At 45.3% G+C, this 26,445-nt stretch overlaps 5 protein-coding genes across 9 annotated transcripts; 4 read left to right on the plus strand and 1 right to left on the minus strand.

Annotated features, from left to right (window-relative positions):
• Positions 1-4,123: 4,123 nt before the first annotated feature.
• On the plus strand, positions 4,124-5,814 carry LOC135617492 (uncharacterized). Its single transcript, XM_065117778.1, has one exon. It carries the CDS (start codon positions 4,259-4,261, stop codon positions 5,558-5,560), a length of 1,302 nt encoding a protein of 433 aa, XP_064973850.1. The 5' UTR covers positions 4,124-4,258; the 3' UTR covers positions 5,561-5,814.
• A 1,232-nt stretch (positions 5,815-7,046) lies between these two features.
• On the plus strand, positions 7,047-8,591 carry LOC103973208 (high mobility group B protein 7). The gene is made up of 8 exons (XM_009387709.3): positions 7,047-7,218; positions 7,323-7,405; positions 7,494-7,542; positions 7,630-7,737; positions 7,870-7,927; positions 8,037-8,081; positions 8,166-8,255; positions 8,374-8,591. Exons 1-8 carry the CDS (start codon positions 7,109-7,111, stop codon positions 8,428-8,430), a joined length of 600 nt encoding a protein of 199 aa, XP_009385984.2. The 5' UTR covers positions 7,047-7,108; the 3' UTR covers positions 8,431-8,591.
• A 476-nt stretch (positions 8,592-9,067) lies between these two features.
• On the plus strand, positions 9,068-13,861 carry LOC135617493 (probable apyrase 7). Of its 3 annotated transcripts, none has more exons than XM_065117781.1 (4): positions 9,068-9,361; positions 10,511-12,519; positions 13,298-13,617; positions 13,716-13,861. In XM_065117781.1, the coding sequence occupies exons 2-3, from the start codon at positions 10,677-10,679 to the stop codon at positions 13,591-13,593; spliced, it is 2,139 nt and encodes a 712-aa protein (XP_064973853.1). In that variant the 5' UTR covers positions 9,068-9,361; positions 10,511-10,676; the 3' UTR covers positions 13,594-13,617; positions 13,716-13,861. The 3 variants fall into 3 exon arrangements, with proteins under 3 accessions (XP_064973853.1, XP_064973852.1, XP_064973851.1); XM_065117780.1 differs by having other exon boundaries at positions 13,801-13,861; XM_065117779.1 differs by having other exon boundaries at positions 13,298-13,861.
• A 2,290-nt stretch (positions 13,862-16,151) lies between these two features.
• On the plus strand, positions 16,152-19,005 carry LOC103973210 (protein ASPARTIC PROTEASE IN GUARD CELL 2). Its single transcript, XM_009387712.3, has 2 exons — positions 16,152-16,304; positions 16,898-19,005. The coding sequence occupies exon 2, from the start codon at positions 17,384-17,386 to the stop codon at positions 18,776-18,778; it is 1,395 nt and encodes a 464-aa protein (XP_009385987.2). The 5' UTR covers positions 16,152-16,304; positions 16,898-17,383; the 3' UTR covers positions 18,779-19,005.
• Positions 19,006-20,656: 1,651 nt separating this feature from the next.
• On the minus strand, positions 20,657-23,796 carry LOC135617494 (uncharacterized). 3 transcript variants are annotated; one of them, XM_065117785.1, is made up of 6 exons: positions 23,586-23,796; positions 23,316-23,435; positions 22,329-23,130; positions 22,132-22,237; positions 21,290-21,495; positions 20,657-20,968 (listed from the first exon to the last, which is right to left on the minus strand). In XM_065117785.1, the coding sequence occupies exons 3-6, from the start codon at positions 23,039-23,041 to the stop codon at positions 20,698-20,700; spliced, it is 1,296 nt and encodes a 431-aa protein (XP_064973857.1). In that variant the 5' UTR covers positions 23,042-23,130; positions 23,316-23,435; positions 23,586-23,796; the 3' UTR covers positions 20,657-20,697. The 3 variants fall into 3 exon arrangements, with proteins under 3 accessions (XP_064973857.1, XP_064973855.1, XP_064973856.1); XM_065117783.1 differs by having other exon boundaries at positions 22,329-23,135; XM_065117784.1 differs by having other exon boundaries at positions 22,329-23,796.
• Positions 23,797-26,445: the final 2,649 nt, after the last annotated feature.

A 26,445-nucleotide genomic window follows, 5' to 3' on the forward strand; every position in this document is an offset into this window, starting at 1 on the left:
GACCAGAACCGAACTGACCGCGTGCCGTGAGGCGGCGAGGTAAAGACCCAATTTCTCCCCTGGGGAGACCGAAGCGAGTCGGGGGAGGTTGGCCAGGTGTTGCTTCATCTGTTCGAAGGCCCTTTCACATTCCACCGTCCATTGGAAGCTTTTTGGATCCTTCAGGGCCTTGAAGAAGGGGAGGCAGCGATCTCTCGATCAGGAAAGGAAGCGCGATAGGGCGACCAGCCTCCCGTTAATGCGTTGCAAGTCTCTAATCGTTCGAGGAGGCTGCATGTCAATGATAGCCTAGACCTTTTCTGGGTTGGCGTCGATCCCTCTCTCGTGTATGATGAATCCGAGGAATTTTCCCAAGGTTACGTCGAAGGCGCACTTGGCAGGGTTGAGGCACAGGCCGAACCTTCGCAGGGTGTCAAATGTTTCAGACAGGTCGGAAGAATGAGCCTCCGCTGTTCGGCTCTTCACGATCATGTCGTCGACGTATATCTCCATGTTTCGTCCAATTTAATGGGCGAACATCCTGTTCACCGTCCTCTGGTACGTGGCCCCGGCATTTTTCAACCCGAACGGCATGACTTTGTAAAAGTATACCCCTTGCTCGGTGAGGAAGGCTGTGTGTTCTTGGTCTTCGGGTGCCATCCTGATTTGGTTGTACCCCGAGAAGGCATCCATAAACGAGAGACGAGCGTGGCCGGCTGTGGCGTCGACTAGCTGGTCGATCTTCGGTAGGGGGTAGCAGTCTTTCGGACATGCATTGTTGAGACTAGTGTAGTCAATGCACATCCGCCAGCTTCCATTAGGCTTTTTGACAAGGACTACATTGGAGAGCCATTGTGGGTACCTGGCTTCTTCTATGAAACCGGCCGCCAGAAGTCGGTTTACCTCTTCTCGAATGGCAAGTTGCCGATCTGGGGCCTGCCGCCTGGGTCTTTGTTTTATCGGACGGGCGTCGGACGAGATGTTTAGGTGGTGCAGCGCGACTTCTGGGTGGACTCCTACTAGGTCTGATGGCGTCCAAGCGAAGATGTCGGCGTTGGCTTGCAGAAGGCCAACGAGCTGCTGTTGCTCCAATTCGGGTAGTCCCGACCCGATTTTGATTGTTTGATCGAGCCTGCCTTTGATTAGCGACAAGTCGATGGTGGATTCCCTTGGTTCGGGGCGGGGAGTCGGCTTTTTTCCCTCCCGGGGGTCCTCCAGCGGGGATTGGACCCTTGCTCTTTTGTTTAGCGTCATGGCAGTCAAGTAGCAGCGCCTCAACTCCCAGGAGTTTCCCGCTACTTCCCCGACCCCATCGTGGGTCGGGAATTTGATGGTTTGATAGTAAGTTGAGATGACAGCTCGAATCTTGTTGAGGGTTGGTCGTCCGAGGATGGCGTTGTACGCCGTGGGAAGGTCGACCACCAGAAAGGAAGTCATCACTGTTTTGGTTTTTGGGAAAACTCCCAAAGTTAGGGGCAGGGTGACAGCCCCTAGTGACGAGATTGAGGCACCGGTAAACCCCGTGAGCGTCGAGCATACGGGCTTCATGTTCTCCCTGACCAGGCTGAGCTTCTGGAAGGCATCCCAATAAAGTATGTCGGCCGAGCTCCCAGTGTCGACCATGATCCTTCTCACTTGCGCGTTGGCGATTCTGGCTGATATCACCAGCGCGTCATCATGTTCGGCTAGCTCAGGTCCCCCGGTCGGGAAAGTGACTTCGGGCCCTTTTTCATATTTGGAAGCTTCGGCCATGGAGGCCCTGGCGTATGCCTTTCCGCCCATCACGGAGCTCCCTCCGAACGCGGGTCCACCAGTTATGACGTCTATGTGTCGCTCGATGGGACCCTCCGGGCGCGGTGAGAGCTCCTTATCTGGCCGGAGGTATGGGCCGAGGTGCCCTTGGCGGATGAGCTCCTCAATTTGCCTTTTTAACTCTCGACACTGCTCGGTGTCGTGACTGGGCTGTCGGTGAAAATGGCAGTATTTAGAGCGGTCTGCGAGTTCGCGCGGGCTACTCATCGGGTGGGGGTCTTTGAGAAGGCCTTTCTCCTTGATGTGGAGAAATATTTCGGTCCGGGAGGAGTTAAGGCCCGGGGGAGGGGACCTAGGTACCGCATCGTTGAGTCCGTCAGCCCTACGCCGGGAGGTAGCGGGCTGTTGTTGCCAGGGCTGCTCTGGCTTAACCCTCTTGCGCTCGTCGCGCCTCCCGACCATCCATGCTTCAGCAGCGATGAACTGGTTCGCGCGCTGCAACATTTCTGGTACCGAAGTGGGGGGTCGCTCCACCAGAGACCAAAAGAATCTGGTAGGCCGCAGGCCCATCATGAACGCCTGCATCATCAAAGAAGGGTGAGCATCAGACAGCCCGCGAATTTGTGTAGTGAAGCGGTTCACAAAGTGGGAAAGGGGCTCATCCTCCCTCTGGTTGAGCCCGAGGAGCATTGCCACCGATGGCTTTGGTTTGGCGTGAGCTAGGAAGTTAAGCTCGAAGTCTTTGGCCAACTGGTCGAAAGAGGCGATGGTCGCGGTCTTTAGATTGCTGTACCACGCCCAAGCTGAGCCTCGCAGGGTTGTCAGGAATGCCCTGCACATCAGGGCGTCGGACGTCCCGTACAGCGCCATCTGGGCGCGGAAAGCAGCTACGTGGTCCGCTGGATCGGTGGCGCCGTCGTAGGCGTCCAATGAAGGGAGCCGAAAATGAGGCGGGATCGCTTGCTCTTGAATCTCGGGGGTGAAAGGGGACCCCTGGTGTTGCTCGGCCGCCGGGTCTCCCCTGGTCCTGCGAACCTCTCGCTGCACCTCGTCCAGTCGGTGGCCTACGAGGCGCAGCTAGGCCCACAAGCCCTCCGCCGAGTCTGAAAGCGGGGCCACGGGTGTCGAGTGCGCCGTTGGATCCTCCGCTCCTCGGCTCCCGGGTCGAGTCGACTGGCCCGGAGGTGAAGCGGGAGCCTCGAGAAGCGGTGCGTGGGTCTGGGCGGCAGACCGTTGCCGTTGTGGAGGTAGGGTTGAGTGTGAAGACGTCGGATGAGAGACCAGCAGGATGATGGTCTGCATCACTCCCGTAAGAGCCCGGACCTGGTGTGCGAGGTCGTAGAAGGCTTCAGGTGGCACGGGCGACGGGCCACCGGGATTGCCGATGGGCGGCGATAGACCCGGGTCGTTGAACAATCGCCAGTATCGCTCCGAGATCGCAGCGGGGCGTTCGTCTCGAACCCCCTCCTGCAGGGGATGTTCTCCCGTTGCGTCGGTCGAGCGCGACCCGACGGCTGGGGGTTCGTCGGAGCGGACCTGTTGATCGCTCGACATTCGGACCGACCCTCCTTCTAGCGCCAATATGTTAGTGTAAACACCTTTTTCTTAGCCGTGACCCGGGGGGTCGTCGCGGCTTGTTCGGGGGTCTGAATGGTGGTGATCTCCGTGGGCGCCCCTCGAGCCTACTGAATCTCCAAAGGCAATGATCTCCTAAGGCTTCGCACCTGCACAAAGGTCGGGTCGGGGTGCTATACCCGACCCCTCCGACGATCAAGTTAGAGAAGGGTACGGGGGGTTTTTTGGAGGAAGAAGAGTTCTCTCCCTTTTTTTCCTTTTTTTCTGGTCCCTCCGGCTAGGGGACGTTTATAGGGGAACTTGGCATTACCGGGCGCGCCATCCCGTCGGGGCAGGGTCGTATCTCTGATGGCGTCCGACATCGTCGAGGAGGTTGCGTGAGAGACCGAGGAATCGTAGGGTATGGGCGAGCTTCAACCGTTACCCGCTTCTGTCTCATCCGACTGTGCTGGATCAACCGAGAGGGCTGTGCGCCCAGTGAGACTGACGTCCGGGCACAGATCGTTACCTTTATTGCCCCCCTGGGGCGCCGCGCCTGTTCACGTGCGGACGACATCGTCAGGAGCGGAGTCTGCCATTTTTTGTCATATCAATATCTATAAATTTGAATTTTACAAGAATATATATACATATAAATACCAATTTGCGGTGGTAAATACTAATTTTTAATGTCGTCTGTTATAGCCGCGAGTGCATTCATTCGTTTAGAGGACATGTGGCGTAACCCATGTTTCCGTTTCATGCGGCACAGCTGGGAACGAATCTCGCTAACGTGCTGCAAACAGATTGGAACGAATAACACCGACAGTTTCGACTCCGTCCTCTCGTCCTTATCCCCCTCCTCTCTCTCTCTCTCTCTCTCTCGTCTCCGCAGCCTCTAGCGTTTACTTTGGGGTAACGCTAATCCTCCACCCATCCCACCAGAAGATCGGTTGGTACGGGCTCCCCAATCATGCCGTCCGGCAACTCGCACTCTTCCTCCTCCCAACCCAAGCGGGAATTGCCTGCTCTGCTCCACGCCGCCCGCCCGTTCCTGCGCGGCGAGCTCGAGCGCGTCGACCCTTCCCTCCCCTCCCTCCTCGCAGTCCTCCGCTCTGTCGGCGCCGGTGAGTGCTGGCACAAGCACAGCACCTTCCTTGCTCACCTTTCCGACGTCTACCGTGCTCTCAAGCTCTGGTGCGTCCCCGACGCCGTCGCCCGCTGCGGCCTCTTCCACTCCGCTTACTCCAATTCCTACGTCAACCTCGCCATCTTCGACCCCGGCACCGGCCGCGACCGCGTCCGCGACCTCGTCGGCATCCCCGCCGAACGCCTCATCCACCTCTTCTGCATCGTTCCACGCCAGCCGCTCATCCACGACGACCTCCTCTTCCACTACTCCGACGCCGAGCTCGCCAACCACCTCGCGCTCTCCGAGGACTCCCTCCGCCAGGCCAGGGAGGGCGGTGCCTCCGACCCCACCGAACCGTGGCGGGCAAAGCTCCGCACGCTTCTCCCGCCAGAAGGGATAAAGGTCAGGCACATAAGGACCGGGGAGGACGTGCCGCTGTCGCGAAGGCTGGTGGCCACTTTCCTCCTGATGACCATGGCCGACTTCGCCGACCAGCTATTCGACTTCCAAGACAAGCTCTTCGACAACGACGACGGCCGGCTGACCTTCCACGGGAACAGCTGGTCGACGCTGTGGCCGGGCCAAGGGAAGCCAGGCCTGTGGCTCAACTCCATCTCCAAGATGGGCGCCTTGTATTCGCTCATAGTCAGAGAGGAGGAGATCTACATGGAGGAGAGGAAAAGAGCAGGGCAAGGCGGAGAAGCTCTGTGTAGCAGCGAAAGGGACGAAGAGATTGAGCTGGTCATCCCGCCGGTGTTCGACAACTGCACCAAGCTTCTGGCCGCAAAGGAGCAGATACTGGCAAGGGACTTGTACTGGGAAGCTGTGTGTTCTGGCGGAGAGGAGGAGCAGGAGTGGGAGAGGGTGAAGAAGCTACTAATTGAAAGCTGTGAGAAGAACCCATTCGTGGGGGAGCCTCACCTGGTGCTGGGGCAGGTGTATCTGAACCTGGGCAAGTATGAGGAGGCCGAGTGGGAGGCGGAGAAGGGGCTGAAGCTGATACTGGAGTGGGGGAGCAGCTGGGACAAGAGGATGTCTTGGGAGGGGTGGGTGGCTTGGGGGAGAGTGCTGCTGACAAAGGCAGAGGAGAGGTCATGGCCCCAGACTTCATGGGGGATCCTCAATCTGGGTCTCGTCAAATGAAACTTGGCTCAATTTCCCCCATATGCCTTGAGAAAACAACTGGTTTAATACTACGATGTGCAGATGTTTGAGATCTTACAGTGACTGGCAGATAAAAAAGATTCCAACTGGCTAAGGTACTGTTGTTGGCTTCTATCAATAGAAGAATAAATGTTGGATGTTAACAACACAAAGTTACTGCAAGCCTAATCAGCATGCATCGTATTTATTTTACCATAATGACGAAGTTTTATGGCTGTTGTTAAACTGATGAAGGAAGGTTCCATCTGGTTAATGTATTGATTCTGATGAAAAAATCATATACCAATCGGAGAAATGATGCACAAATAATTTACTGGATCGAAATCTTTGGAAGTTTATGAATGCTTGGATGCAACTGGACAATAAATAGACAAGACTCCTCCTCCTCCTCCTCAAGGAAAGAGGGAAAACAGCGGGCCTTGAAGTCATGTCAATAGACGACGGTTCCCAAAAATATGTGGTAAAGAAATCAAAGATATATTTGTAGAACAATCTAATTATCGTGTTGAATTCAATTACGTGCTTTCCATAAAAAGTACCACAAAAGACCCAGTTCTACACACCCAGGCACTGATTGCGGAAAACGTTGGGACTTCAAGAGGACATATGAATGGTGAAATATGACAAAGATTTCATCTTTCGTCTTCCGATCAAGTGCTCGAAACAAATTTTAACCGAAGCGATTATAATCAGCCGATCTATGTAAGATAATAAGAAAACCCTAAAATGAAGAGAATAAAAGAAACATATCCTGAACCTTAAAGCACAACAAGATGCAGCATATCGGTCATCAACTACGAACTAGCAGCCGGAAATTTTCATCGTAAGATTTAGGGCTAATCTGGGGTTTGACTGCGGGAATCAATATGCCTTGGTTGGTTCTTGAAGGCATTCATTCGCCTACGATCAATGTCATGAGATCGCTACCATATGTAATCGAGATGCAGGAATACAACTATCAAGAAAGAAGAGTTTGATCAAAGGAAGAGGAGAAGGGTCTACAACAACACTTACATGCTCCGGATGTCTCCTCGTCGAGTTTGGGATGCTTGTTCGTCGATTTGGTGTTTCATCGACGGGAAGAAAACACCGACCCCTTTGAGAGCATGCGCTTCACGGCCTTCATCAAACCATGCTAAGGTATCTGATTGGACCGGGTATATCTAATTGGTTTACCATGTGATGGACCGGGTACGACCGGGTGTCTAATTGAGTTATAACGCGCGCGCTCAGTTCGATTTGCTTCGCGGCATTCACATTCACTTCAGCCGTCCGATGCGACAATCGACGGCCAAGAAAGAGCTAAGCAAAACTCGAATCAACCCAATTCCACGACCCGTGCCGCTAAAATTTCCGCCCTTCTCCCGCGAACACTCGAAACGAAATCAGCGCGCGAATCTCGAACTCCTCTCTCCTCCCGCTTAACTCCCCCTTTATATTGCCCCTTATTCTCGTTCTCTCCAATCTTGCTCTCGCCCCTTCATTTCCAATCCCTCTCTCGATCGCTCTCTCTCGCGTGGTCTATCAATGGGAAGGAGTTCATCAAGGTCCAACCCTCCGAGACCGCGGAAGAGGGTGGAGGCGGAGACTGCCAGCACACTGAAGCGCGCAAGGGACGGGAGCGCCTTCACCAGATGGTATGATCCCTTACTTCCTCTTCTGCTGTATTTGGATTCTGACACCATCTAACCTCTTCGTCAACGGCATCAAAATTTACCTTTTGTCTGTGATTCAATCGAAGTGAGGCATGCAAAAAGGATGTTGCTGTCGTCCTCATCGACATGCATAGCTGCAGTCTTGATTCCAAAATCAGGATGACTCTTGGTAGTATCTTTCGCCTACCAGTGATTGATGATTTAGAATTTCATGTATGATCTCTTATGCCCTTTCCTGTTTGCGTTTGCCACAACAGAGTCTCAGGTTGTCGAGAAAGCAGTCGAGGCCAAGAAGCCCGTGGAGAAGTAAATTCTTATACACGACACCCTCAGTCGATTAGTATATCCTCATTTAGTTTTGCTTCTTCACGTTCCAATTCTTTGTAATTGCAGAAAAAGGGCGGTTTCCTCTGAAGGTAAGGAGAGGAAGGCAAAGAAGGGGAAGAAGTCCAAAGACTCCAGTGCCCCCAAGCGACCAGCCACTGCCTTCTTCCTCTTTATGTAAGTGTTTCAATGTATCACTTGAACCATTTTATGCATTTGAAGCACTTCACTGGAAAAAATGGTCCTTTTTTTCCCCCCCCTCCACTTGTTGAACATTGATTAATTCAAGCCTCTGTTTGGAAACTTTAGGGAAGATTTTAGGAAGACATTCAAGGAGGCTAATCCTGACAACAAGAGTGTAGCTGTGGTAAAAAGCAATCATCTTAGTGTGTATAATTTTTAATGTTTGTTTCCCAAAGGAGGTTCTTTGATTTATTTTGTTTCCCCTTTCTGCCATTTTTACTGGGCTGAAACAGGTGTCTAAGGAAGGCGGTGAGAAGTGGAAGACCATGTCAGATGAAGTGAGTGTTTGTGGCCTATTTTGAGTTATATGTGATATTATTCATGGCTGGACTTATACTTAAATTCTTATTGTCTGAAATCAGGAAAAGAAACCTTACATCGTACGAGCAGCAGAACTCAAAGAAGAGTATGCAAAAGCTGTAGAGAAACACGATCAGGAAGATGAGGAAGAGGTGATTAGACTGTTCATCAACTTTAGTTCTATTCACATTCCATGCAATATGCATTAACATGTTTTTTTTTTGTTTCTTTTTACTGGATTGCCAACTTATTGCTTCTTTCATTTGATAGGAAAAAGAAGGATCATCCAAGGAAGAAGAGGAGGTAGAAGAAGAAAATGAGGCCTAAGGAAATATTTGATTCTCCTTTGTGTAAATTTAAATTAGTTAGATGGTTTTGGCTTTCTTTGGCAACTGATTGCCTCCCATGTTGAACTCAAGAAACAGTTAGTTTTGAAGGCTGTAATTTTGAAGATTGTATTATCTGAATCCATATTTTGCTTATGCAAATTAAAATATTATCATATACAAATTAGGATCCATCCGATTCTAAACAGATATCAAACACGGCGAACTCTTATGTAATTTGATTGCGATCTACTTCGTACGACTCCGGTAGGATCCAATTCGGTCTGAGGTCAGATCCGATCCATCGAGTCTAGTAGCAATCGGATCCCACGAGCTGGTTCATGGTCGAGTTCAATGTGGATTATGATCCGCGTAGAGCCCAAAAAAGAGCCGTTGTCTTAGCCCGAGTGGAGAAATGGGTCTCTTTGGGTTTAAATAAAAAAAAAAGGACGTGTCACTTCGTGCACCCGCGTGCCGAGGCACCCGGTCAAACACAGTAACTAATTGGTTGACCCAATCCATCGTTGTCACATAGTTTGGCGGGGTGTGGAAATTGCGTGTGGAAAAAAAAGGTTACTCGAAAAATTAAAATAAGTCGTAATAAAAACATGTCTTCTGGGACCCGTTCTCTCTCTCACTCTCTCTCTCTCTCTCTCCAAATCCGCATCTCTACCAACTTCACGGGGCGATTGCTCCCCGGCCGATCTCGTCTCTATCAGTTCTTCGATCGCCGCCTCCCTACAGATTGGGTGTAATTCCGCCCTCTCCTCTGATCGGCTCTCCCTCTCCGATCTCTGCCCACTCCTCCCATCGCACCTCCTCACTTGATCCCTGCGCCACTGCCGTCGATCTCCGCCATTTCCGAGTTGCCTTCGCCGCCGCCACCGATCTCCAGTGCTCCCTCGAGATCCTTCCAAATATAGATCCCCAAGGTACTTGGATAAATCCAAAATCATCATTGCACCTCTTGTGCTAGATTTGTGACCAAACTTTGGTTTTTGGTCACCTCTCAATTACTTCTTGTCCGTTAGATCTGCTGTGTAGAGTTACTCTAATGTTGTCGCACTTAGTGTGGGAGGAGGAGGATGAAATTGAAACATAAAAGATTAAAAAAAAAAAATTGGGGGGGCATACATAATGAAATAAATTATATATATAATAAAAATTAGTTATAATGTGTATGCATATTAATGCAGTATATTACTATTGCATTAATAGTAAGGGATATTTTTCTCTCATTCGATATGCTTTCCTCTCTGTGTACCCATGGTAGATGATGGACATTACAACAACAGTGGTAGACCACAAATATGATGGTGATGGCCAATAACAAACACATTAGTAGCAATATCTCCTTTGTTTCATAATCATAATTATTAAGTTTTTTTCTAGATTTTTTTCATCTCGATTTCTCTCTTCTTTTCCTACTTCCCCTTCCTCTTGTGCCCTCTTTTCACTTTTCCCGTTATTTGAGCCTATCAAATTGCATTATATTGATCAAAACTGGTCACTTCTGATTAAGCTTGATCAGATCTACCTAATTTTGATTAAATTTTCATATAAGATGACAGGGATGACAATTGTTTAGGTTTTGTGCTTATCTGATCCTCTTAAGCTGGATGAGGATACTTGTTATTTGGTTTCGCGAGTGGTTTGTGTACTCGAGTGAGGTTTGGGATATCTTTGGCTAATTGGGTTGGAAAACAGGTAGAATGAAATTCACTGGTTCCTTATTCATTTGCATTCTTAGATGACAATTGGTTGGTTGCTTGTGTATTATACCTGTCTGACCCACTTAAGTTTCTGTTACAAGTAGTCAAAGATGCCATTTAGGCAAGAAAGAACTATTTCTACATGTCTAAGAAAAACAGTGCATTGTTATTCTGAATTAGAAATTATTTTGTCAGTTGGCTGTGTCAAGCGATGGCACTCTTGTGAAAGTTTCACATGTTATGCAGGGTTCCACTTAATGTATATTTCTGCTGCATAACTTCTGATTTGATGCTTGCTTTTATCTTGTTCTTATTGATCGAATTTTTTATTTTGAAAATCATAGTAATGTATAACAAGTACATTTTCAGGTATGTAATCATTTATGGTGAAGCTCCAAATTGCTTCCTCAGATTTTTCTGGTGGTGGTGACAAAACTGGAGCCAAATAATATTTAACAGCACTGCAGTACTGCATCCATTGTCCTGCTAAAACAAGTCATACTATATTGCTCGATCCCTTGAAGGGGAAAACATCATGCGGCTTTCATTGTCTCTGCAAGATCTGAAATCATTCTCTAAACTGAATTCAAGGGAGGCGGATGACCTTGAAAATTATAGGAATTATGGACATGCAGAGCCTCTTTGTGCTCTTCAAAAGGAACGTGTAGCATCAAGCTTTTCAAAGGAGAAGTCCTCCCCAACAACTCCAACTAAACGGGAGGAATGTGTACGGGCAACTATAGGTGTTATTGCATTGCTATTTTTGTTCTTATTGATCTTGCTATGTTCTGTATACCTCCATACATTTTTGTCACGAGAAGCATCTCAGTATTACATTATACTTGATAGTGGTAGTACTGGCACTCGGGTTTATGTTTATAAGTGGTCTATTGACCAAAATGATGGCATTCAAAATTTTCCTATTGCATTAAAATCTTTACCTGAAGGTCCTCAAAGGAATCCTAGTGCACAGAGTGGCCGAGCTTATCACCGTATGGAAACAGAGCCTGGTTTTGATAAGCTTGTTCATAATGAATCTGGCTTAAGGGGTTCTTTGCAGCCACTGCTGCAGTGGGCTGAGAAACAAATACCAAAACATGCTCACAAAGGTACATCTCTGTTTCTATATGCTACAGCTGGAGTTCGCAGGTTACCTAGTTCTGATTCAGAGTGGCTTCTGGACAAGGCATGGACCATTTTGAAGAATTCATCATTTTTATGCAGGAGAGATTGGGTCAAGATTATATCTGGCATGGAGGAAGCGTATTATGGGTGGATAGCTCTTAACTACCATATGGGTTTATTAGGTTCCTTGCCAGCTGGAAAAACATATGGTTCACTTGATCTAGGTGGTTCATCATTGCAAGTTACTTTTGAGACAGAGACACCCATACATGATGATACAAGTATAAATTTGAGAATTTCATCTGCTAGTCACCATCTTAGTGCTTATTCTCTGTCAGGTTATGGATTAAATGATGCATTTGACAAATCTGTCGCCCATCTCTTCAGAAAACTTGTGGGTACATCAGCTGATTTTATTAACGAGAAGAAATTGCAGCTTAAACATCCTTGCTTAAATACTGGCTATATGGAGGAATATGCCTGTTCTCGTTGCACTTCAGTTAACCTAGAAGGAAGCCCTTTGATCGGAGGTAAAACCATGAGCAAACGGCGGACTGGGACAATTGTTGAACTACTTGGTGCTCCTCAATGGGAGGAATGTAGTGCACTTGCAAAATTAACAGTTGATCTGTCTGCATGGTCTAACTTTAGTTCTGGAGTTGACTGTAAACATAAACCTTGTGCTCTCAGTGATGGTTTGCCTCATCCACGTGGGAAATTTTATGCCATGTCAGGTTTCTATGTGGTTTTTCGATTTTTTAACTTGTCTTCTGAGGCTTCTCTTAGAGATGTACTAAAAAGGGGCCAGGAATTTTGTGGTAAAACATGGCAAGTTGCTAAGAATAGTGTTGCACCACAACCTTTTATTGAACAATATTGCTTTAGGGCTCCTTATGTTGCATCTCTTTTGAGAAATGGGCTGCAAATTAAAGATAGTCAGGTGATTGTTGGTTCTGGTAGTATTACTTGGACGCTGGGTGTAGCCATATTGGAGGCTGGACAAACATTGTCCAGTAAGGTTGAACCACAAGCCTATAAGATAGTACAAACAGACATTCATCCAGCTATTCTTCTAGCAGTACTTTTGATCTCACTTATTCTACTTTGTTGTGCACTATCATGTGTTAGCAATTGGATGCCAAGATTTTCTCGAAGATCATTTCTCCCACTTTTCAGGCATAACAGTGTGACAAACTCTGTTCTTAATATCCCTTCTCCTTTCAAGTTCCAGCGGTGGAGTCCTATTGTCTCAGGTAAGCTTCTCTATTGTTGGTAGTTTTGGTTGTCTTTACTTGAGCCACAAAAGTCACCTTTTTTATCTATCTGGAGCATAGTTACTTTTAGCTGTTCATAATCTAGATATGATGTTGGCTTCTCTTGACTATATCCATGACATAGTTTTCCTTGCTTGCCACTTTGTAGAATAGATATTACACTGTTTTCTATCTCATTTTTTTTGGAACCCGAGTGATGGATTATTTTAAAATGAACAATGATTGTGCTGTAATTATCCCGACAACTAATACTTAATGTTGGTTGGTGTACAAGTTAAGAAACATGGATCTATTTTGATCTTCTGCCTTTTTTTTAAAGAATGTAATATTATGCGTTCTGAACAAAATTTTTCTGTGCCTTTGAAGTCAATCCATTGGACCATGTGACTTGCTGTTATATCTGTTTCTATTAGCTTTTGCATTATTAGAGACCAGTAAGCAATTACTTCTAGATTGTCAGGCTGCATGAAGATTCCAATTGCATCATTCTGTGGATGCCTATTTTAACTATTGACTTATCATGTCAGTGGCTTCGTGAGCTTGATTAATCAATGTTACTAATTTGATGGAAATTTAGGGATGATCTCATGACCAATTGTCTCCTTTTAAGTTCAAAATGTTCAGCATTTTGTTTAGCTACATAACCGGATTGGTCAAATTTGGTTGATTCATAATTTATTGGAACGTAGCTAGTCTTTCATGACAAAGCACGAAAATAGAATTTGGAGTCTTCAATTCATTTTCTTTAATGTTATAGGTGATGGAAGGATAAAAACACCACTCAGTCCTACCATTGGTGGTTCTGAGCAGCAGCCATTTAGCATGGGACATGTCTTGGGAGGCAGCAGCATACAGCTTGGTGAATCTTCTGTGCATCCCTTGGTTGCATCTCATAGTCATTCATCTGGTATTGTAGGCCAAATGCAGTTTGGCAATGGAGCTGGATCCTTCCGACCTCCTCACCGGGGCCAGGCAACACTTTCTAGCCGGAGATCTCAGTCAAGAGAAGACCTTAGCTCTTCATTGGCTGAAGCCCACATGGTGAAGGTTTGACCTACATGTTCAACTATAGATCTGGTACAATCTTGTATTTTTTTTCCTGTGCTACTTTTCTATAGTACGTTGCCTTTCCCCATATGGAGCACCTTCAGTAAAAAAATTCTGATTATCTCTAGGATTTAAATAATTTTCAAAATGCTGGTACACTTTGCCTACTGAGTGCTGTACCTTTAAGTGTATTGAGTGCTTCTTCTGAAGCAGGGATTCAGATGCAACAGATCAAGATCTCTATAATGATTTATCAACTTGCAACATTCTTCAATCCGCCTTTAGCCAGGTTCTTGGACCGCAATCCCACTTTGTTTCTAGCTTGTTGGAGCTCCAATTGGATGGATCCTCATTCTTTTCAGGTTTTATATCACAGTGGAGTAGTATTTTGCTCCTATTATAATGTCTTTTAACATGAATTTAATTGGTATTTGATTCAATCTGAAAGTATACTCGATTTGTTCACCCGAAACAACAAGCATGAGGTGGAGATCATGTTCCATCAGTTGGGCTTTATTCTTCAGCTTTTCTGATACTTTGCAATTGTATTATTTACTCTTTTTCTTTTTGTAGAAAAAAATGTAATACCAGTTATAGCTGAGAATATTGTGCTTGCTGATATTGCAGCAAGAGTTTGTTAGCTAGAACATTTTCATTTTGTCGAATAAGTGTATTGAATAGTATGTGCAAGACTGTGGATCAAGCCAATGATGATAAATTGAATAGTGCAAGTTTGCCATTTCGAGTAAACTATCTTGTTTGCAATAAAAAATTATGAGATTTCTGCAGATCAGCAAAATTAAAGAGATTTCCTCACTTTAGAAACTCGCTTACTGCTAGGTTGTGTCAAATTGGAAGTATACTTGGGTGAAGTTAAGTAAGAGGAGAGATCTATCTTTGTTTCTCAACTGCCAAGCTTTCCATGTAATGGAGTGATGTAAATGAGTATCTCTGCTTCAACTGCATTTTGGATGAATGATGGAGAAGTAGTCTGAAGTTCTAGATTCGGTTGGCAAACAAAACAAAAGAAGGTTGAACAGCCAATGAACTATTGCAGTCATCATGAACTGATCTTGCAATATCTGCTTTCCTTTTGCATCCATGTGAGGCCTTGTTGAGATAAGGTGCAGTTATCTTATATGTACATCACCAGATCTCCCAATTGGTTTGACAGTCCAGCAAGTCACTGGTCCTAAAAACCCTGTGCTCGTAGCTGTGTTGAAGGAATTACTTTGTACAACACCCAAATCAATTCATGGCTTATTTAAATATACATTGTTACGATGCAGCTGCTGTTTATCTACAGATTTTTGTTGATGTCAGGTATTCTTTGCAGAACATTGTTGCCATACACAATCACAAGAAGCAGGTCAACCTTTTCTTTTATTTTTTATTTTTTTTACCTTTTTTGCTCTTCACTCTAGGTCAGATCTACTTGTTGCCCTAGAATTTGAATTCTTGCTGTTGATTGTTATGCTTGACCTATTGAATCTCTTTGGAAGCCGATGCTTTAATAATTCATTTCATTTGTAATTGAATTCTCATGTTAGGAATAACAGGTTCTCAAAAAATTGCTATTCCTGAGGCTTTTTTTATCAACATCTTTCACATCATCCTATGTCATTAAAACAATCATAAATATCATTCTTCCAGAAAGGAAAAAGATGCTAAATTGTTCACTACATAAATCTTTTGTTGGCTATAATAACTATGTCAAATCTTGTTCCTTAGCAACACATTTATAGGTTGCTACTTGTCCATCCTCAACCTTTTATTAATCATCATTCTCCTCCAAAGATCCTCAAAGATTCATCTGACAAAGACTTGGTGCTCCTATCTGCTTCTAAACCAAAAGTTCCATCACTGATCTTTTTTAAGCGTGTAGGTAATAGGCATAGCAGTAGCTGTAAGATAGCATTAGTTCATGAGACATCTGTCTCTTACAAGAAGATAAGTTTGTACTTGTTTAAAACTAAATGCTGCTCTCTCTCTCTCTCTTGTTCTAATGCCTCAATTATTGGAGTGTTGTTGCACAGCCCACTGCCTCCCAATCTCCATTCTTCTCCTTGGTGACATCTCCACTTTGTGATCATTTTTCTTGTGGCACTAGATCTTGTTCTTGTCGTATCCTTTCTGCTCTCAGTTGTTTAGTGTTGATGGTTGTGTTGGGTGACTAATGTAATCTATTTTGGTTAATTAAGTTGCTCTTTTCTCCTATTAATGTGAAAGCAGCTTTCTAAAGTTTCCATTGTGATATTTTTCCTTAGGAACAAGGAAGAGGGTTTGCTGTGCTCAGTATCTCCTCCACCAGATACTTCACCAAGTATGCATGCAGGTGAATTATTTCACGCAACATGGTTATATAATTGCTTCGCTCTTTTTGCTTGAGGAAGTTACTTTGATTTTGAATGTTATATTTTTTCGAAGGAAAAATGTATGATGAAGTTGGCAGTGGCTGTTCCATTGCTGAGGGACTTGTGAGCAAACGTGGGCAATTGCAGGAACTAATAAAGGAGATAGCCTTTACAATGATGCAGCTAATAATGCTGCTGCTGCTGCTGCTGTGTGGATTCACATATATTCAGTCTTGGTGCTCAATCACTTCCAACTCCTCCCACTTCCACAGTGGCTGCTACACTCATCCTAGCTTCAAATAAACAACAGATAAGGAAGGGACAACAACAAGAATCATCATTCAGGTGCCAACCCAGTCACAGGTTTGTGATCTAGGCTTTTTAACCACCAACGTCACTCATTTACCTAAAAAGATTGAATTGTTTAATGTCAGCATGAGTTGTTTTCACTAGTAAACAAATGAAGCATGCATTTCTAGCTTCATCACTGTCATGCCCATCATCTTATTAAAACAACAAGCACACTGTTCTCCTACATCACTCCTAATAAAAATGCATTGTAAACTTCCAGTTCTCCTACATCAATCCTCCTGCATGCATGTCTTGTTGCTGCTGGTTCTTTTTTTATGTGACATGAATAATGTTTAATTTTAAGCCCATGTTCTTGCTGATTGATTGATGCACACATTTCATAATGCTTGCATGGTATGAAGCCATTTCATTATCCCACACATTTCATCAATCCTGCATGACTTGTTGCTGGTTCTATTTTTAAGTCTCTCAAGGGAAACATTATTCTTTTTATGTGACATGAATAATGTTGAATTTTAAGTCCCATCTTCTTGCTGATTGATGCACACGTCTCATAATGCTTGCATGGTATTCTTTATGTCGTCTGTTTGTTTGCATGAGAGCGTGCTGAGTGTGAAGCCATTAATTGGCCTTTCCACATACAGGTGGTGTACATCCTAGAGGAGGAAAGCAGACTGTGGTCCTTGGCTTTGTCTCCTCACCGTGCTCAACCTGCTCGGTTCAAGTGATTTGGCGCCTTGACATGGTCTAACTCCGTAACATCACTAAAGGTATAACCCCTCTGTCATCACAAACAATGTCAAAGATGTGCAACAAAATTGCCGGTGTAGATTCCTATCGAGGGATGGATGAAGACGAAGAAGATTACATATGTAGGTGGGTCACACACAGCTTTAAGCGACCCAACACTCATCCATCCTCCGCTTTTGCCAAAAAGCAGTCCAAGTGAAAGCTACAACACATCAAATCGAGTTGGAAACTGCAAAGCCCAAACCATTAGACACACACCGAATCCAATCCTCGAAGCCACCCATCCCTCCACACTCCCACATACTAACACAGCATAAAAGCCGCTCTCGTTTGGAGTCTCATTCCTCGCACAGACACCTCCTTACATTAAACAGGAAGAGATGGTGGTGACATCCTTCTTCGTCCTCCAACTACTATTCTTGCCTCCCTTTGCGGCTCTCGCACTCGACTTTCACGTCGTGAAACCCCACGAGCTCGCCTTCGGCGCCCGCAACCGTCCCGCGAAGCTCGCCCCACTCGGCCACGGCCATAACAGGCTGTCGTTGAGCTTGTTCCACCGCGACGCGCTCCCCGGCCGTAACTTCTCTGGCCATCGTCACCGCCTCGACCGCCTCTTGGAGAGGGACTCCCGGCGGGTGGTCACCCTTACGCGCCGCCTATCCACCGCCAGATACCATGTGGACGACTTTGGTTCCGAGGTGGTTTCCGGCCTGGAAGAAGGCAGCGGGGAGTACTTCGTCCGCGTCGGGGTCGGCGTGCCGCCGCGGGACCAGTACTTGGTCGTCGACTCCGGCAGCGACATCGTGTGGATCCAATGCCGGCCGTGCTCGCAGTGTTATGCGCAGTCTGAGCCTGTGTTCGACCCGGCGGAGTCGGCGTCCTTCGCGGGCGTCGCGTGCGGCTCTCCCATCTGCGGCCTCCTCCTCTCCGGCGCGTCTGCGGCGGCCGGGTGCCATGCGGGCGACTGCCGGTATGCCGTCTCTTACGGCGACGGATCCTCCACGAAGGGCACCCTGGCGCTGGAGACGCTGACCTTCGGGACGAGCGCCGTCCGAGACGTGGCCATCGGGTGCGGCCACAGCAACCGCGGCCTCTTCGTGGGCGCCGCCGGAGTTCTGGGCCTGGGCTGGGGGCCCATGTCCTTCGTAGGCCAGCTCGGCGGCCAGGCCGGCGGCGCCTTCAGCTACTGCCTCGTCAGCCGCGGCTCTGACGCGCCCACCGGCTCGCTTGTCTTCGGCCGGACGGCGGCCGTCCCGGTGGGCGCCGTGTGGGTCCCGCTGCTCCGCAACCTGCGCGCCCCCAGCTTCTACTACGTGCGCCTGCTGGGCCTCGGCGTCGGGGGGGTACGGCTGCCGGTCCTCGAGGACGTGTTCCAGCTAACCGAGGAAGGGGAGGGCGGGGTGGTCATGGACACCGGCACCGCGGTCACCAGACTACCAGACGCGGCCTACGCGGCGCTGCGCGACGCCTTCGGGGCGGCCACCGCGGGCCTGCCACGGGCGCCCGGAGTGTCCATCTTCGACACCTGCTACAGCCTTTTCGGGTACCAGAGCGTGCGTGTGCCGACGGTGTCGTTCTACTTCGCCGGCGGCACGATACTGACGCTTCCCGCCCGGAACTTCTTGATTCCGGTGGACGACATGGCGACGTTCTGCTTCGCGTTTGCACCCTCCTCGTCCGGCCTCTCCATCATGGGCAACATCCAACAGGAGGGGATTCAGATAACGTTTGATGCTGCCAATGGATTCGTCGGCTTCGGACCCGACACTTGCTAAGTACTTGTGTAAGCTATAGATATGAATCCTGGAGACTGCGTAGTATCTTAGGTTGCATGAACGCAGGCCACAAGTATAATGTACATATCGAGTGGCTTCGAAGCAGTAAGTAGAGAGAGCAGAGTTGATTACTTGTTGCAGACTCTGTTAACTACAAGAGGAACTAAACCATCTCATGTTACTCTGTATGGTTCTCTTGCTCGAATAAAAGCTACGAGTTTGCAGGAGGGCCCGAGCGGTGGATGCGATGATGCCATCTTGGTGTTGATGCCTTTGACCAAACTCGGAGCAACTCGATCGGCGGTTTCCTTTTTGTCATTGACGAGTCTGGTTCATGCTCCTCCTCTGGGTTGCCTCCATGGGCGCGGGGAGGCCCACCGAGAGGGGCAAGGAGTGGTGGCACTGAACAAAGGGAGGAATCCCTGAAAGCAAAGAGAGGACAAAGTCATGGATGGACTTGGGATTTCGTCTCCCCAGGATGACTGGGTATATTCAAACACTGCTTTCTTCTGCCGCTCAGTGGCTCTTCTGGAGAGCCATCATTGAAGGCTGGAACTTTGCAACTGGGAATCTATCCCTCTGCCTGTGGTTGAACTTTGCAGGACTAAATCACCTTTTAATTCTATGTTGAAAAGGATAATGCATTTAGCACGTAAGACATTAACCATTAGGACTCAGCTTCACTGCAGTGAATGTGATTTCACTTTCTTCATCGTTAGTGAAGAAAGAAAGCATGTAAGGGTTTTGGCAGGAAAGAAGCAAGAGTTGATGTTATCTTGATTTTTATAGTGTTTTGGCAGATAGAGATTTGTATGCAAAAGCATATATGTCTTATATGTATGGAGATTGTAATATGGATCTCTTTTTCTTTTGTGGGTATAACTTTATAAACCACAGTTGAATGAACAAGTGGCAGTAACATGAGTGATAATATTTTACCAAAGTTGAGACCAATTTAAACCCAAACCTCTCTCTCTCTCTCTCCCTCTCCCCAGTCCCTTCCAGGTGCTTTGGATGATCTCTGTTGTCATGAGCTGATGCAGAGACCAATGAATGTTTGGGACATGGTTTTTGAGTGTACACCCAGAAAAACTGATCCATATGGCATGTTTGTCTAGAGTCGAAGGTTGAGTGGGAGACCAAGTGGCAAAAGTAAGTTGGATTCAAGGGGAAATCTTTAGTGGCTCTTCTACTGGATCTTTAATGTTTTGTCTTTGCATAAAACGGTTGCCTTATGAGCTAGACATATAAATCTATGTTTAGTCTGACAAAGAAATCTAAGTTCAGCATCTGACCGAAGCTTGTATAATCTAAGTCATCAAACAAATAATATTCAAGACAGATAGACCTTGTTGACCAATTCTAAACTTCATCCACTCTGAGACATTACTAGGATTTCACAAGTTCAAATAATTCAATCTAGCTTGTTCAATATTCTCAACTTATCCACTGCATGCATCAAAAGAACAAGAATCATAGTATAATGCTAACTATGTCAGAGTCCTCATTTGAATCAAGATAGATCTTGATGCAACAGAAGATTAAATGCATGTGACAAAAACACTTTCAGAGCTTCTTTGCTTCATGATGCAGAGATAATTCTCTGAGAAAGAATGTATGGTTTTCAGATGACTCATGTCATCTGACTCATTTCACCATATAAGTAAATGGACACAAATTACTAACTCAGTGCATCAATTTAAGAGATCAAGCAAAAGCAAAGTTAAGGAAAACAGGTATACTTCATCTCTTCTTTAAATTGGATGATGTCTTTACAGTAATCACATGATTTAAAAAAAAAAAAAAAAAAAGAGTAAAATGGTTTTCTGTCAAATTATATGATGCCTGGCAAATTTAAATTGATAGCCAGGAAAAGAATGAACATCAATGTGAAGGTATTATATAATGCAAAAAATGTCTTATGAAGAATCCCTGCAACAGGTGAGAACACAGTCCTCCAGAAAGTTGGCAAGCTGAGAACTGTAGAGACCTGGATGGCTTCTGAAATGATCAACATGAGGAGATGACAAGAAATCACATGCCCTGACCTCATGCCCGGCTCTCCGTTGTGCTTCTACAAAGGATTCCACCGATTTTGCAGGAATTACTCGGTCAGCAGAGCTATATATATACAATTGAGGACATTTGGGTTGCTCTGAAGTCAGTAAATCCAAGACATCAGACAATCTCCTGTAAGAATTGCCAAAAACATATTATTCGTCATTGGAATTCCACCGTCTTACAGTGAAAAAGATCGTAGCACACAGAACTAACAGCCAACCTTATCTAATGTCTCCACAACACTAACCCACCATTTATATGATTTATCTCTTGATGAGTAACTCCAAAACATTTAAGACAACTTGCTTTTTCATAAATAAATCCGGGACTTGCAAGATTAGTTTGTGTTTCGAAAAACTAGTCTACCTGATATTAGACTGGTTATATTGAGCACTTTGGAAAAAGACAGATAGCAATAACTGACAATTGATTACGGATAGTAAACACTACCTGTTGATAGCAGGTAAGTTTAAGACCACCTCGAAGAACTTCTCCAGGACTACTAACAAAGCACTTTCTGCGACTGCAGGTTTAGGTCCCAAGCTTGAATCACCAGTATCCATCATGCCCTTCCCTGAATCATTTGAGCCTACCATCCCCTTTGTTGCTACACTCTGCTTTTTCAAGAAAGCAGCAGAAAAACCTGAAGCCCAGACCTATACCAAGCAAAGATTGGAACTTTTATCGCACTGGATTTTGAGAATTAGGAACGGTATGAAAACTAAACCATGGTTAATTCTTCCAAAGGTGCAATATAATCACATTGCTTGTGCAGAAAATTGAGCTTATCAGAAGAACAAAAGAATACCACAACTATGAATAAAAAAGAAAGTATATTTATTATAATAATGTGAAAGAACAGACTCATGCACATCTTTTTTCTTCTTACCCTAGTTCTGTTTTTGGCTCAGAACACACATTTTATTTCTCTTAAACTTCCTCATTTTCCCTCTTCTCCTTTTCAAATAAATGTCGGTTTGTTACCAAAGCCAAGCTCAGATTTGATCATGTCAAAAGACTTGACGCAATGCTAGTAATACAGGATGAAGATCCTCAATGTGTAACTAAAGAAATGGTGATAGGAAAAGGAAGAAGATCAATAGAAGCATTATTTAGGTAATGATGGAATGTCACAACGACAAAAGAAAATTATCACACTGAATATAATTATACAAATGCACAAATTAGAATTGAAATGAACACCACTGACATAAAACTAACAAATCATCAAAGCAAAAGATAAACATTCAATGAAGTATAGATCAGAATTCCAGACCAAACAAATCCTTTACCTGAGGATCGGATGCAGCAACAGGAGCTGAATCCACGACACATCCCTTGATCTTTCCGATCACAGATGGATCCTGCTTCCTAAACTTCTCGAGTAATACTCCATAACTACAACAAATAACAATCAAATTTTAGCCACAAACTTCTCTTCGGAGGAAGAGGAAGAAAGCTAATGGGAGATGGACGACAGAGAGCGTACGTCAACCAGCCTGTGTTACTGAAAGTGTGGAAGACCAAGTTCTTCCCGTTCTCCTCCGAGACCCAATCCACAAGATGCTCTGCTAGCAACTGGACATCCTGCTCGACCTTCCCTCCGACCTTGTAGCTCATTACATCGGCCAAGGGAAATGTGAAGGTCACGACATGAAACCCCCTCGAGGTGTACCAATCAGCATACTTCTTCAGATGCCTCTGCTTCGCTCCGAGCCAGCCGAGCAAAATCACCACCGTCTGGGACTTTGCTCTCGAGCAGTGATCGGTCCCGGCAACCCCAGAAGCATTGGGGTCAGGCAGATGCCAGCGGTACATCACATCCGATGGCGAAGAAGCGATGGCCGGCGGGAATTCGTCTTTCTTTTTGGGGTTGGCCAGCTTGGCGTACTCATACGGGGAGAGGAGGACTGCAGGCGAAGCCATGGGGAAGGGGGGCGAGACGAAGACGGAATCTGGGAGATGGGCGGAACGCTTTCTGTCGATGGGCAAGAATGGGAGGCTCGAGATGTCGGAAACGGACATCCGACGCGCTGCAGGCTCTGGCTCCGGCAACAAGACGTGAGTAGGTGCGGTGGCATCGGAGTCCGACCGATTGGGCTGGGAGGAGACGCGGTCCGGCAGTGCCGACGACACGGCGGCGACGGCGACGGCGGCTGCGGCGGAGAGAGGCCGATGCAGAATTCCGTAAAGAGAAGCCATTGGGGGCGAAATGGCTCAGCGTCTGTGCATGAAAAGTAATATAAAGGAAAACAATTCTTTGCAGGCTCGTCGAGGACGCAACCACCGACCTGCTCTGTGGGAAACAGGTCATCCACGCGTTAGAATCAAGCACGATGAACACGGATTGAGAAGGGAGTCAAAGTGGAGGATTCTTGGTCAAAGGCCTCACGAAGCCGAAATTAATTGACCAAGCGCGTCGCTTTCTCGTTCCAATTAGATGGCTAAGCTCGTCGAGGAGCGAACTGCGACTTACCCGAGAGAACCGAGGGCTTCCGGGAAGAACAGAAGGGCCGGCTGTCGGAGGACGTCGACAGCCAAGCCCAGCCTCAGACCACCAACTCCAATTTCTTTCTCCTCCACCTCTCGCTTCGATCTGCAAACCAAGAACTGTAAGAAAAATCGAAGCTTTCGAGATTTAATCGAACAACATCAACAAATCGGACCGAACATCGTGCACAAAGGATCTGAAATCTTTGAGAGATCCCTAATCGGATCAGTTGGTGCACGAAAACAAAGATGCAACCTTTGTGGCTCGATGGGAACGGAAGCTCCTCAAGAAGATCCAATGGAACAGGAAGGGAAGAAGGGCGGCGGAAGGCGAAGGCGAAGGATAGCGTAGCGTCTCCGCGACCGTGGATTTATGATGGAAATCTTGTCGATCCGCTCCTCTCCTCTCCTCTCCTCTACTCCCCCTATCGAATCGCAACCATTGTCGCGTGTTTTCCCTTTTCTTTTTTTTTTCTTTTCTATTTTCTATTTTTGGTTTTCTTCTCATCCGATTCAAATATGCCTTCGAATATGCTTTTTTCTAAATTTATTTTCTCTTTTTTTAAATGCAAGTTTTATTGGGAAGTGAAGCCGTCGTCGGCAAAATTTTGACCCGCCAAAAGCCCTTCCCAGGGACCCGGAATCTACTCAGGATTCTCCCCGAATCCAGGATAAGCTCTCGTAGACGCCCGATCTTAATCGGACGGCTGTGATCAATGCAATTACAAATTACGAATCTGGCTTGGATTGAAACAGTGCGAGGTGGATGGATGGAGGGGGAGGACGATGTTTGATGGTCGCGGCCGTCAGGTGGAGAGGATAAGGATGAGAAGTACAGAACAGAGAAAAGTGAGGGAGGTGAACCTACCGATTCATGTGAACCGAGTGAATATGGATGACTCAGCTTAGAAAACATCCCATTAGGATCATCAGAAAAATCTTTTATATTTTTTTAGCATTATAAAGAAGAAAGCGGCACATTAATTAATATATGAAATTATGAAATATTAAAATATTTATAATTTATTATTATTATTATTATTTAATAAAGAATAAGTGACTAAAGATAAAATATGAATCCAGAATCTTAAGATAAATTATCAGATTATAAGATAACCTTGATAATTTCTAGTTCAAACTCACAAGTTACAAAACCTTATGCCTAATAATATTATTAGGATAAAAATCTTGATTATACTATCATGGTATTAATCTAAAAAGAGAGACGAGGAAGGTTGAATAGTTGATATCATCATATTAAATGTGGCTTAGGGTCATGTTTTAACAGGCTTTTGCGCCCAAGCTTGTCAAACACTGTGCCTCTAATTAGGGAGAAATACTTAATTCTAATTTTATTGGATATCTCAACTGTCATTGCGCTTACCATAAGTTCGAATATGGTTTACATAAATTAAACTTCCTAATTGAAGTATTAATTATTGTTTCCTTCAAACTATGAAATCTTTTTTTAAATCAGATTATCCTTTAAGAAATAAAATATAATTGGTACACTAGGTAAGTTTTATTTTTTAGTATAAAAGATAAATAATATAGATGAGATTGATTCCAAAATCTTGAATATATGATCTAATATCATATTTTGATAATAAAATCAATTGATGAATTTATGATCTAATATTATTTTTGAGAAAAATGATGCAAGACTAACTTCGATCAAAAAAGGCAAAACGATTGAAGCAAGAATAATCAGACATTAGGCCAGAGTCAGAAATCAAGCATCGGGCTGGAGAATCGGACATTGCGTCAAGATCGAGTGTTGTGGGAGTCAACATACCGAAGGATCGAACAATATGCCAAAGGTTTAAATAATGCGTCAAAAGTTCATTGAGAGTTCGAATGAACCAATGACACCCCGAACAACTTAGATTCTTGTCTTGTGATTGTTTAGGTCTTAATTATCCTAATTAAGTCTTAAATTGAGTTAGATTTGGGTCCCTACTAACTCAATTAGAGGCTCTTTGAGCTTAATCTATGGCTGAGTTGGGCTCATTGGGAGGCCCATTCAATGACCCAGGGTTATGTTAGGTGCTAGTCATAAGTGTCCTATAAGCCAAACACGTCAATAATGACACATGTAACATGACACATAATCTTTTTGCTTATTATATTATTTAAAATTTTATCACTTTATATTACCTATTGCATGAATATATTGTGATGTTCATAAATTTGTGCAATGGGAATCGGATTGTGATGAGATTACGATAATTAGACTGATTCGTCTTTAAACACAAACTCTAAATAATCCCGATCATAGGTTACTCGAGAGGGATATCGAGATAACCGGACAAATTAGTGTACTATATACTCGTCCATATGATGGAGGTGATTGATCTCATAGCTACTCATGTGAAAACACTAAGGATACAGTGCAGGTGCTTATTGGAGAATGAGTTCACTAATTGATCCGTTCACCGAATGCTGGATGGTTGATGATATCTTATTGTCAAATAGTGATTCCGTCATCCCAATAGTGTACCTAATCCTTAGACTTGAGATATCAAGGATGTCCTATATGAGTACTCCACTCTTTGATACCGGACTTATATGTTTGGAAGTTCCAGATCTAGCACAATTGGTGATCGGGAGTGGCAGCCAATCTTATGAGGGCTATTGAGTATCGATAGAGGATCATCTGCTCTCAGTATCATGAAAGGAATATCCCATATGTTCTTACTGTTAGGACTATTTCAGCACTAAGAGGGGGGGTGAATTAATATTTTTGTAAAACTTCGACGATTTGAAAAACTTCATTCGATAAAAGCTCGTATCGGAAAGATATTTAATTAAAAGCATTTGTAAGTATAATGAGCAAATAAATCAATAGTGAGCAAATAAATCAGTTTGTAATCAGAATGAAGAGCATAAAGTAAATCCAAATCGAGTTTATAGTAGTTCGGTCATCCTGACCTACATCCACTCTTGAGTCCTCTACTATCGAGGCCATCGGCATTCACTACCAATCTACTTTTAGCGGACGAAGATCAACTATCCTCTTATAACTCTTTCTCCTTTTGATAGGCTCAAAAGAGAACATTTACAACTCTTACCTCACTTATCCCTTAGAAAGACATCTAATTTTAGGAAGAGACTCT

This window comes from Musa acuminata, chromosome BXJ2-7 (assembly GCF_036884655.1).
Source record: "Musa acuminata AAA Group cultivar baxijiao chromosome BXJ2-7, Cavendish_Baxijiao_AAA, whole genome shotgun sequence".
In the NCBI taxonomy this organism is placed as follows: Eukaryota; Viridiplantae; Streptophyta; class Magnoliopsida; order Zingiberales; family Musaceae; genus Musa; species Musa acuminata.

Bases quoted from the DNA above. Each gene is read 5' to 3' on its own strand.
- LOC135617492 (XM_065117778.1), top strand. From the start codon at position 4,259: ATGCCGTCCGGCAACTCGCACTCTTCCTCCTCCCAACCCAAGCGGGAA.
- LOC103973208 (XM_009387709.3), top strand. From the start codon at position 7,109: ATGGGAAGGAGTTCATCAAGGTCCAACCCTCCGAGACCGCGGAAGAGG. The intron at 7,406-7,493 runs GTAGTATCTTTC...TTGCCACAACAG, and splicing joins CAAAATCAGGATGACTCTTG to AGTCTCAGGTTGTCGAGAAA. The intron at 7,928-8,036 runs GTAAAAAGCAAT...GGGCTGAAACAG, and splicing joins ACAACAAGAGTGTAGCTGTG to GTGTCTAAGGAAGGCGGTGA.
- LOC135617493 (XM_065117779.1), top strand. From the start codon at position 10,677: ATGCGGCTTTCATTGTCTCTGCAAGATCTGAAATCATTCTCTAAACTG. The intron at 12,520-13,297 runs GTAAGCTTCTCT...TTAATGTTATAG, and splicing joins GTGGAGTCCTATTGTCTCAG to GTGATGGAAGGATAAAAACA.
- LOC103973210 (XM_009387712.3), top strand. From the start codon at position 17,384: ATGGTGGTGACATCCTTCTTCGTCCTCCAACTACTATTCTTGCCTCCC.
- LOC135617494 (XM_065117785.1), bottom strand. From the start codon at position 23,041: ATGGCTTCTCTTTACGGAATTCTGCATCGGCCTCTCTCCGCCGCAGCC. The intron at 22,238-22,328 runs GTACGCTCTCTG...TATTTGTTGTAG, and splicing joins AGTAACACAGGCTGGTTGAC to TTATGGAGTATTACTCGAGA. The intron at 20,969-21,289 runs GTAGTGTTTACT...CAATTCTTACAG, and splicing joins AACTTACCTGCTATCAACAG to GAGATTGTCTGATGTCTTGG.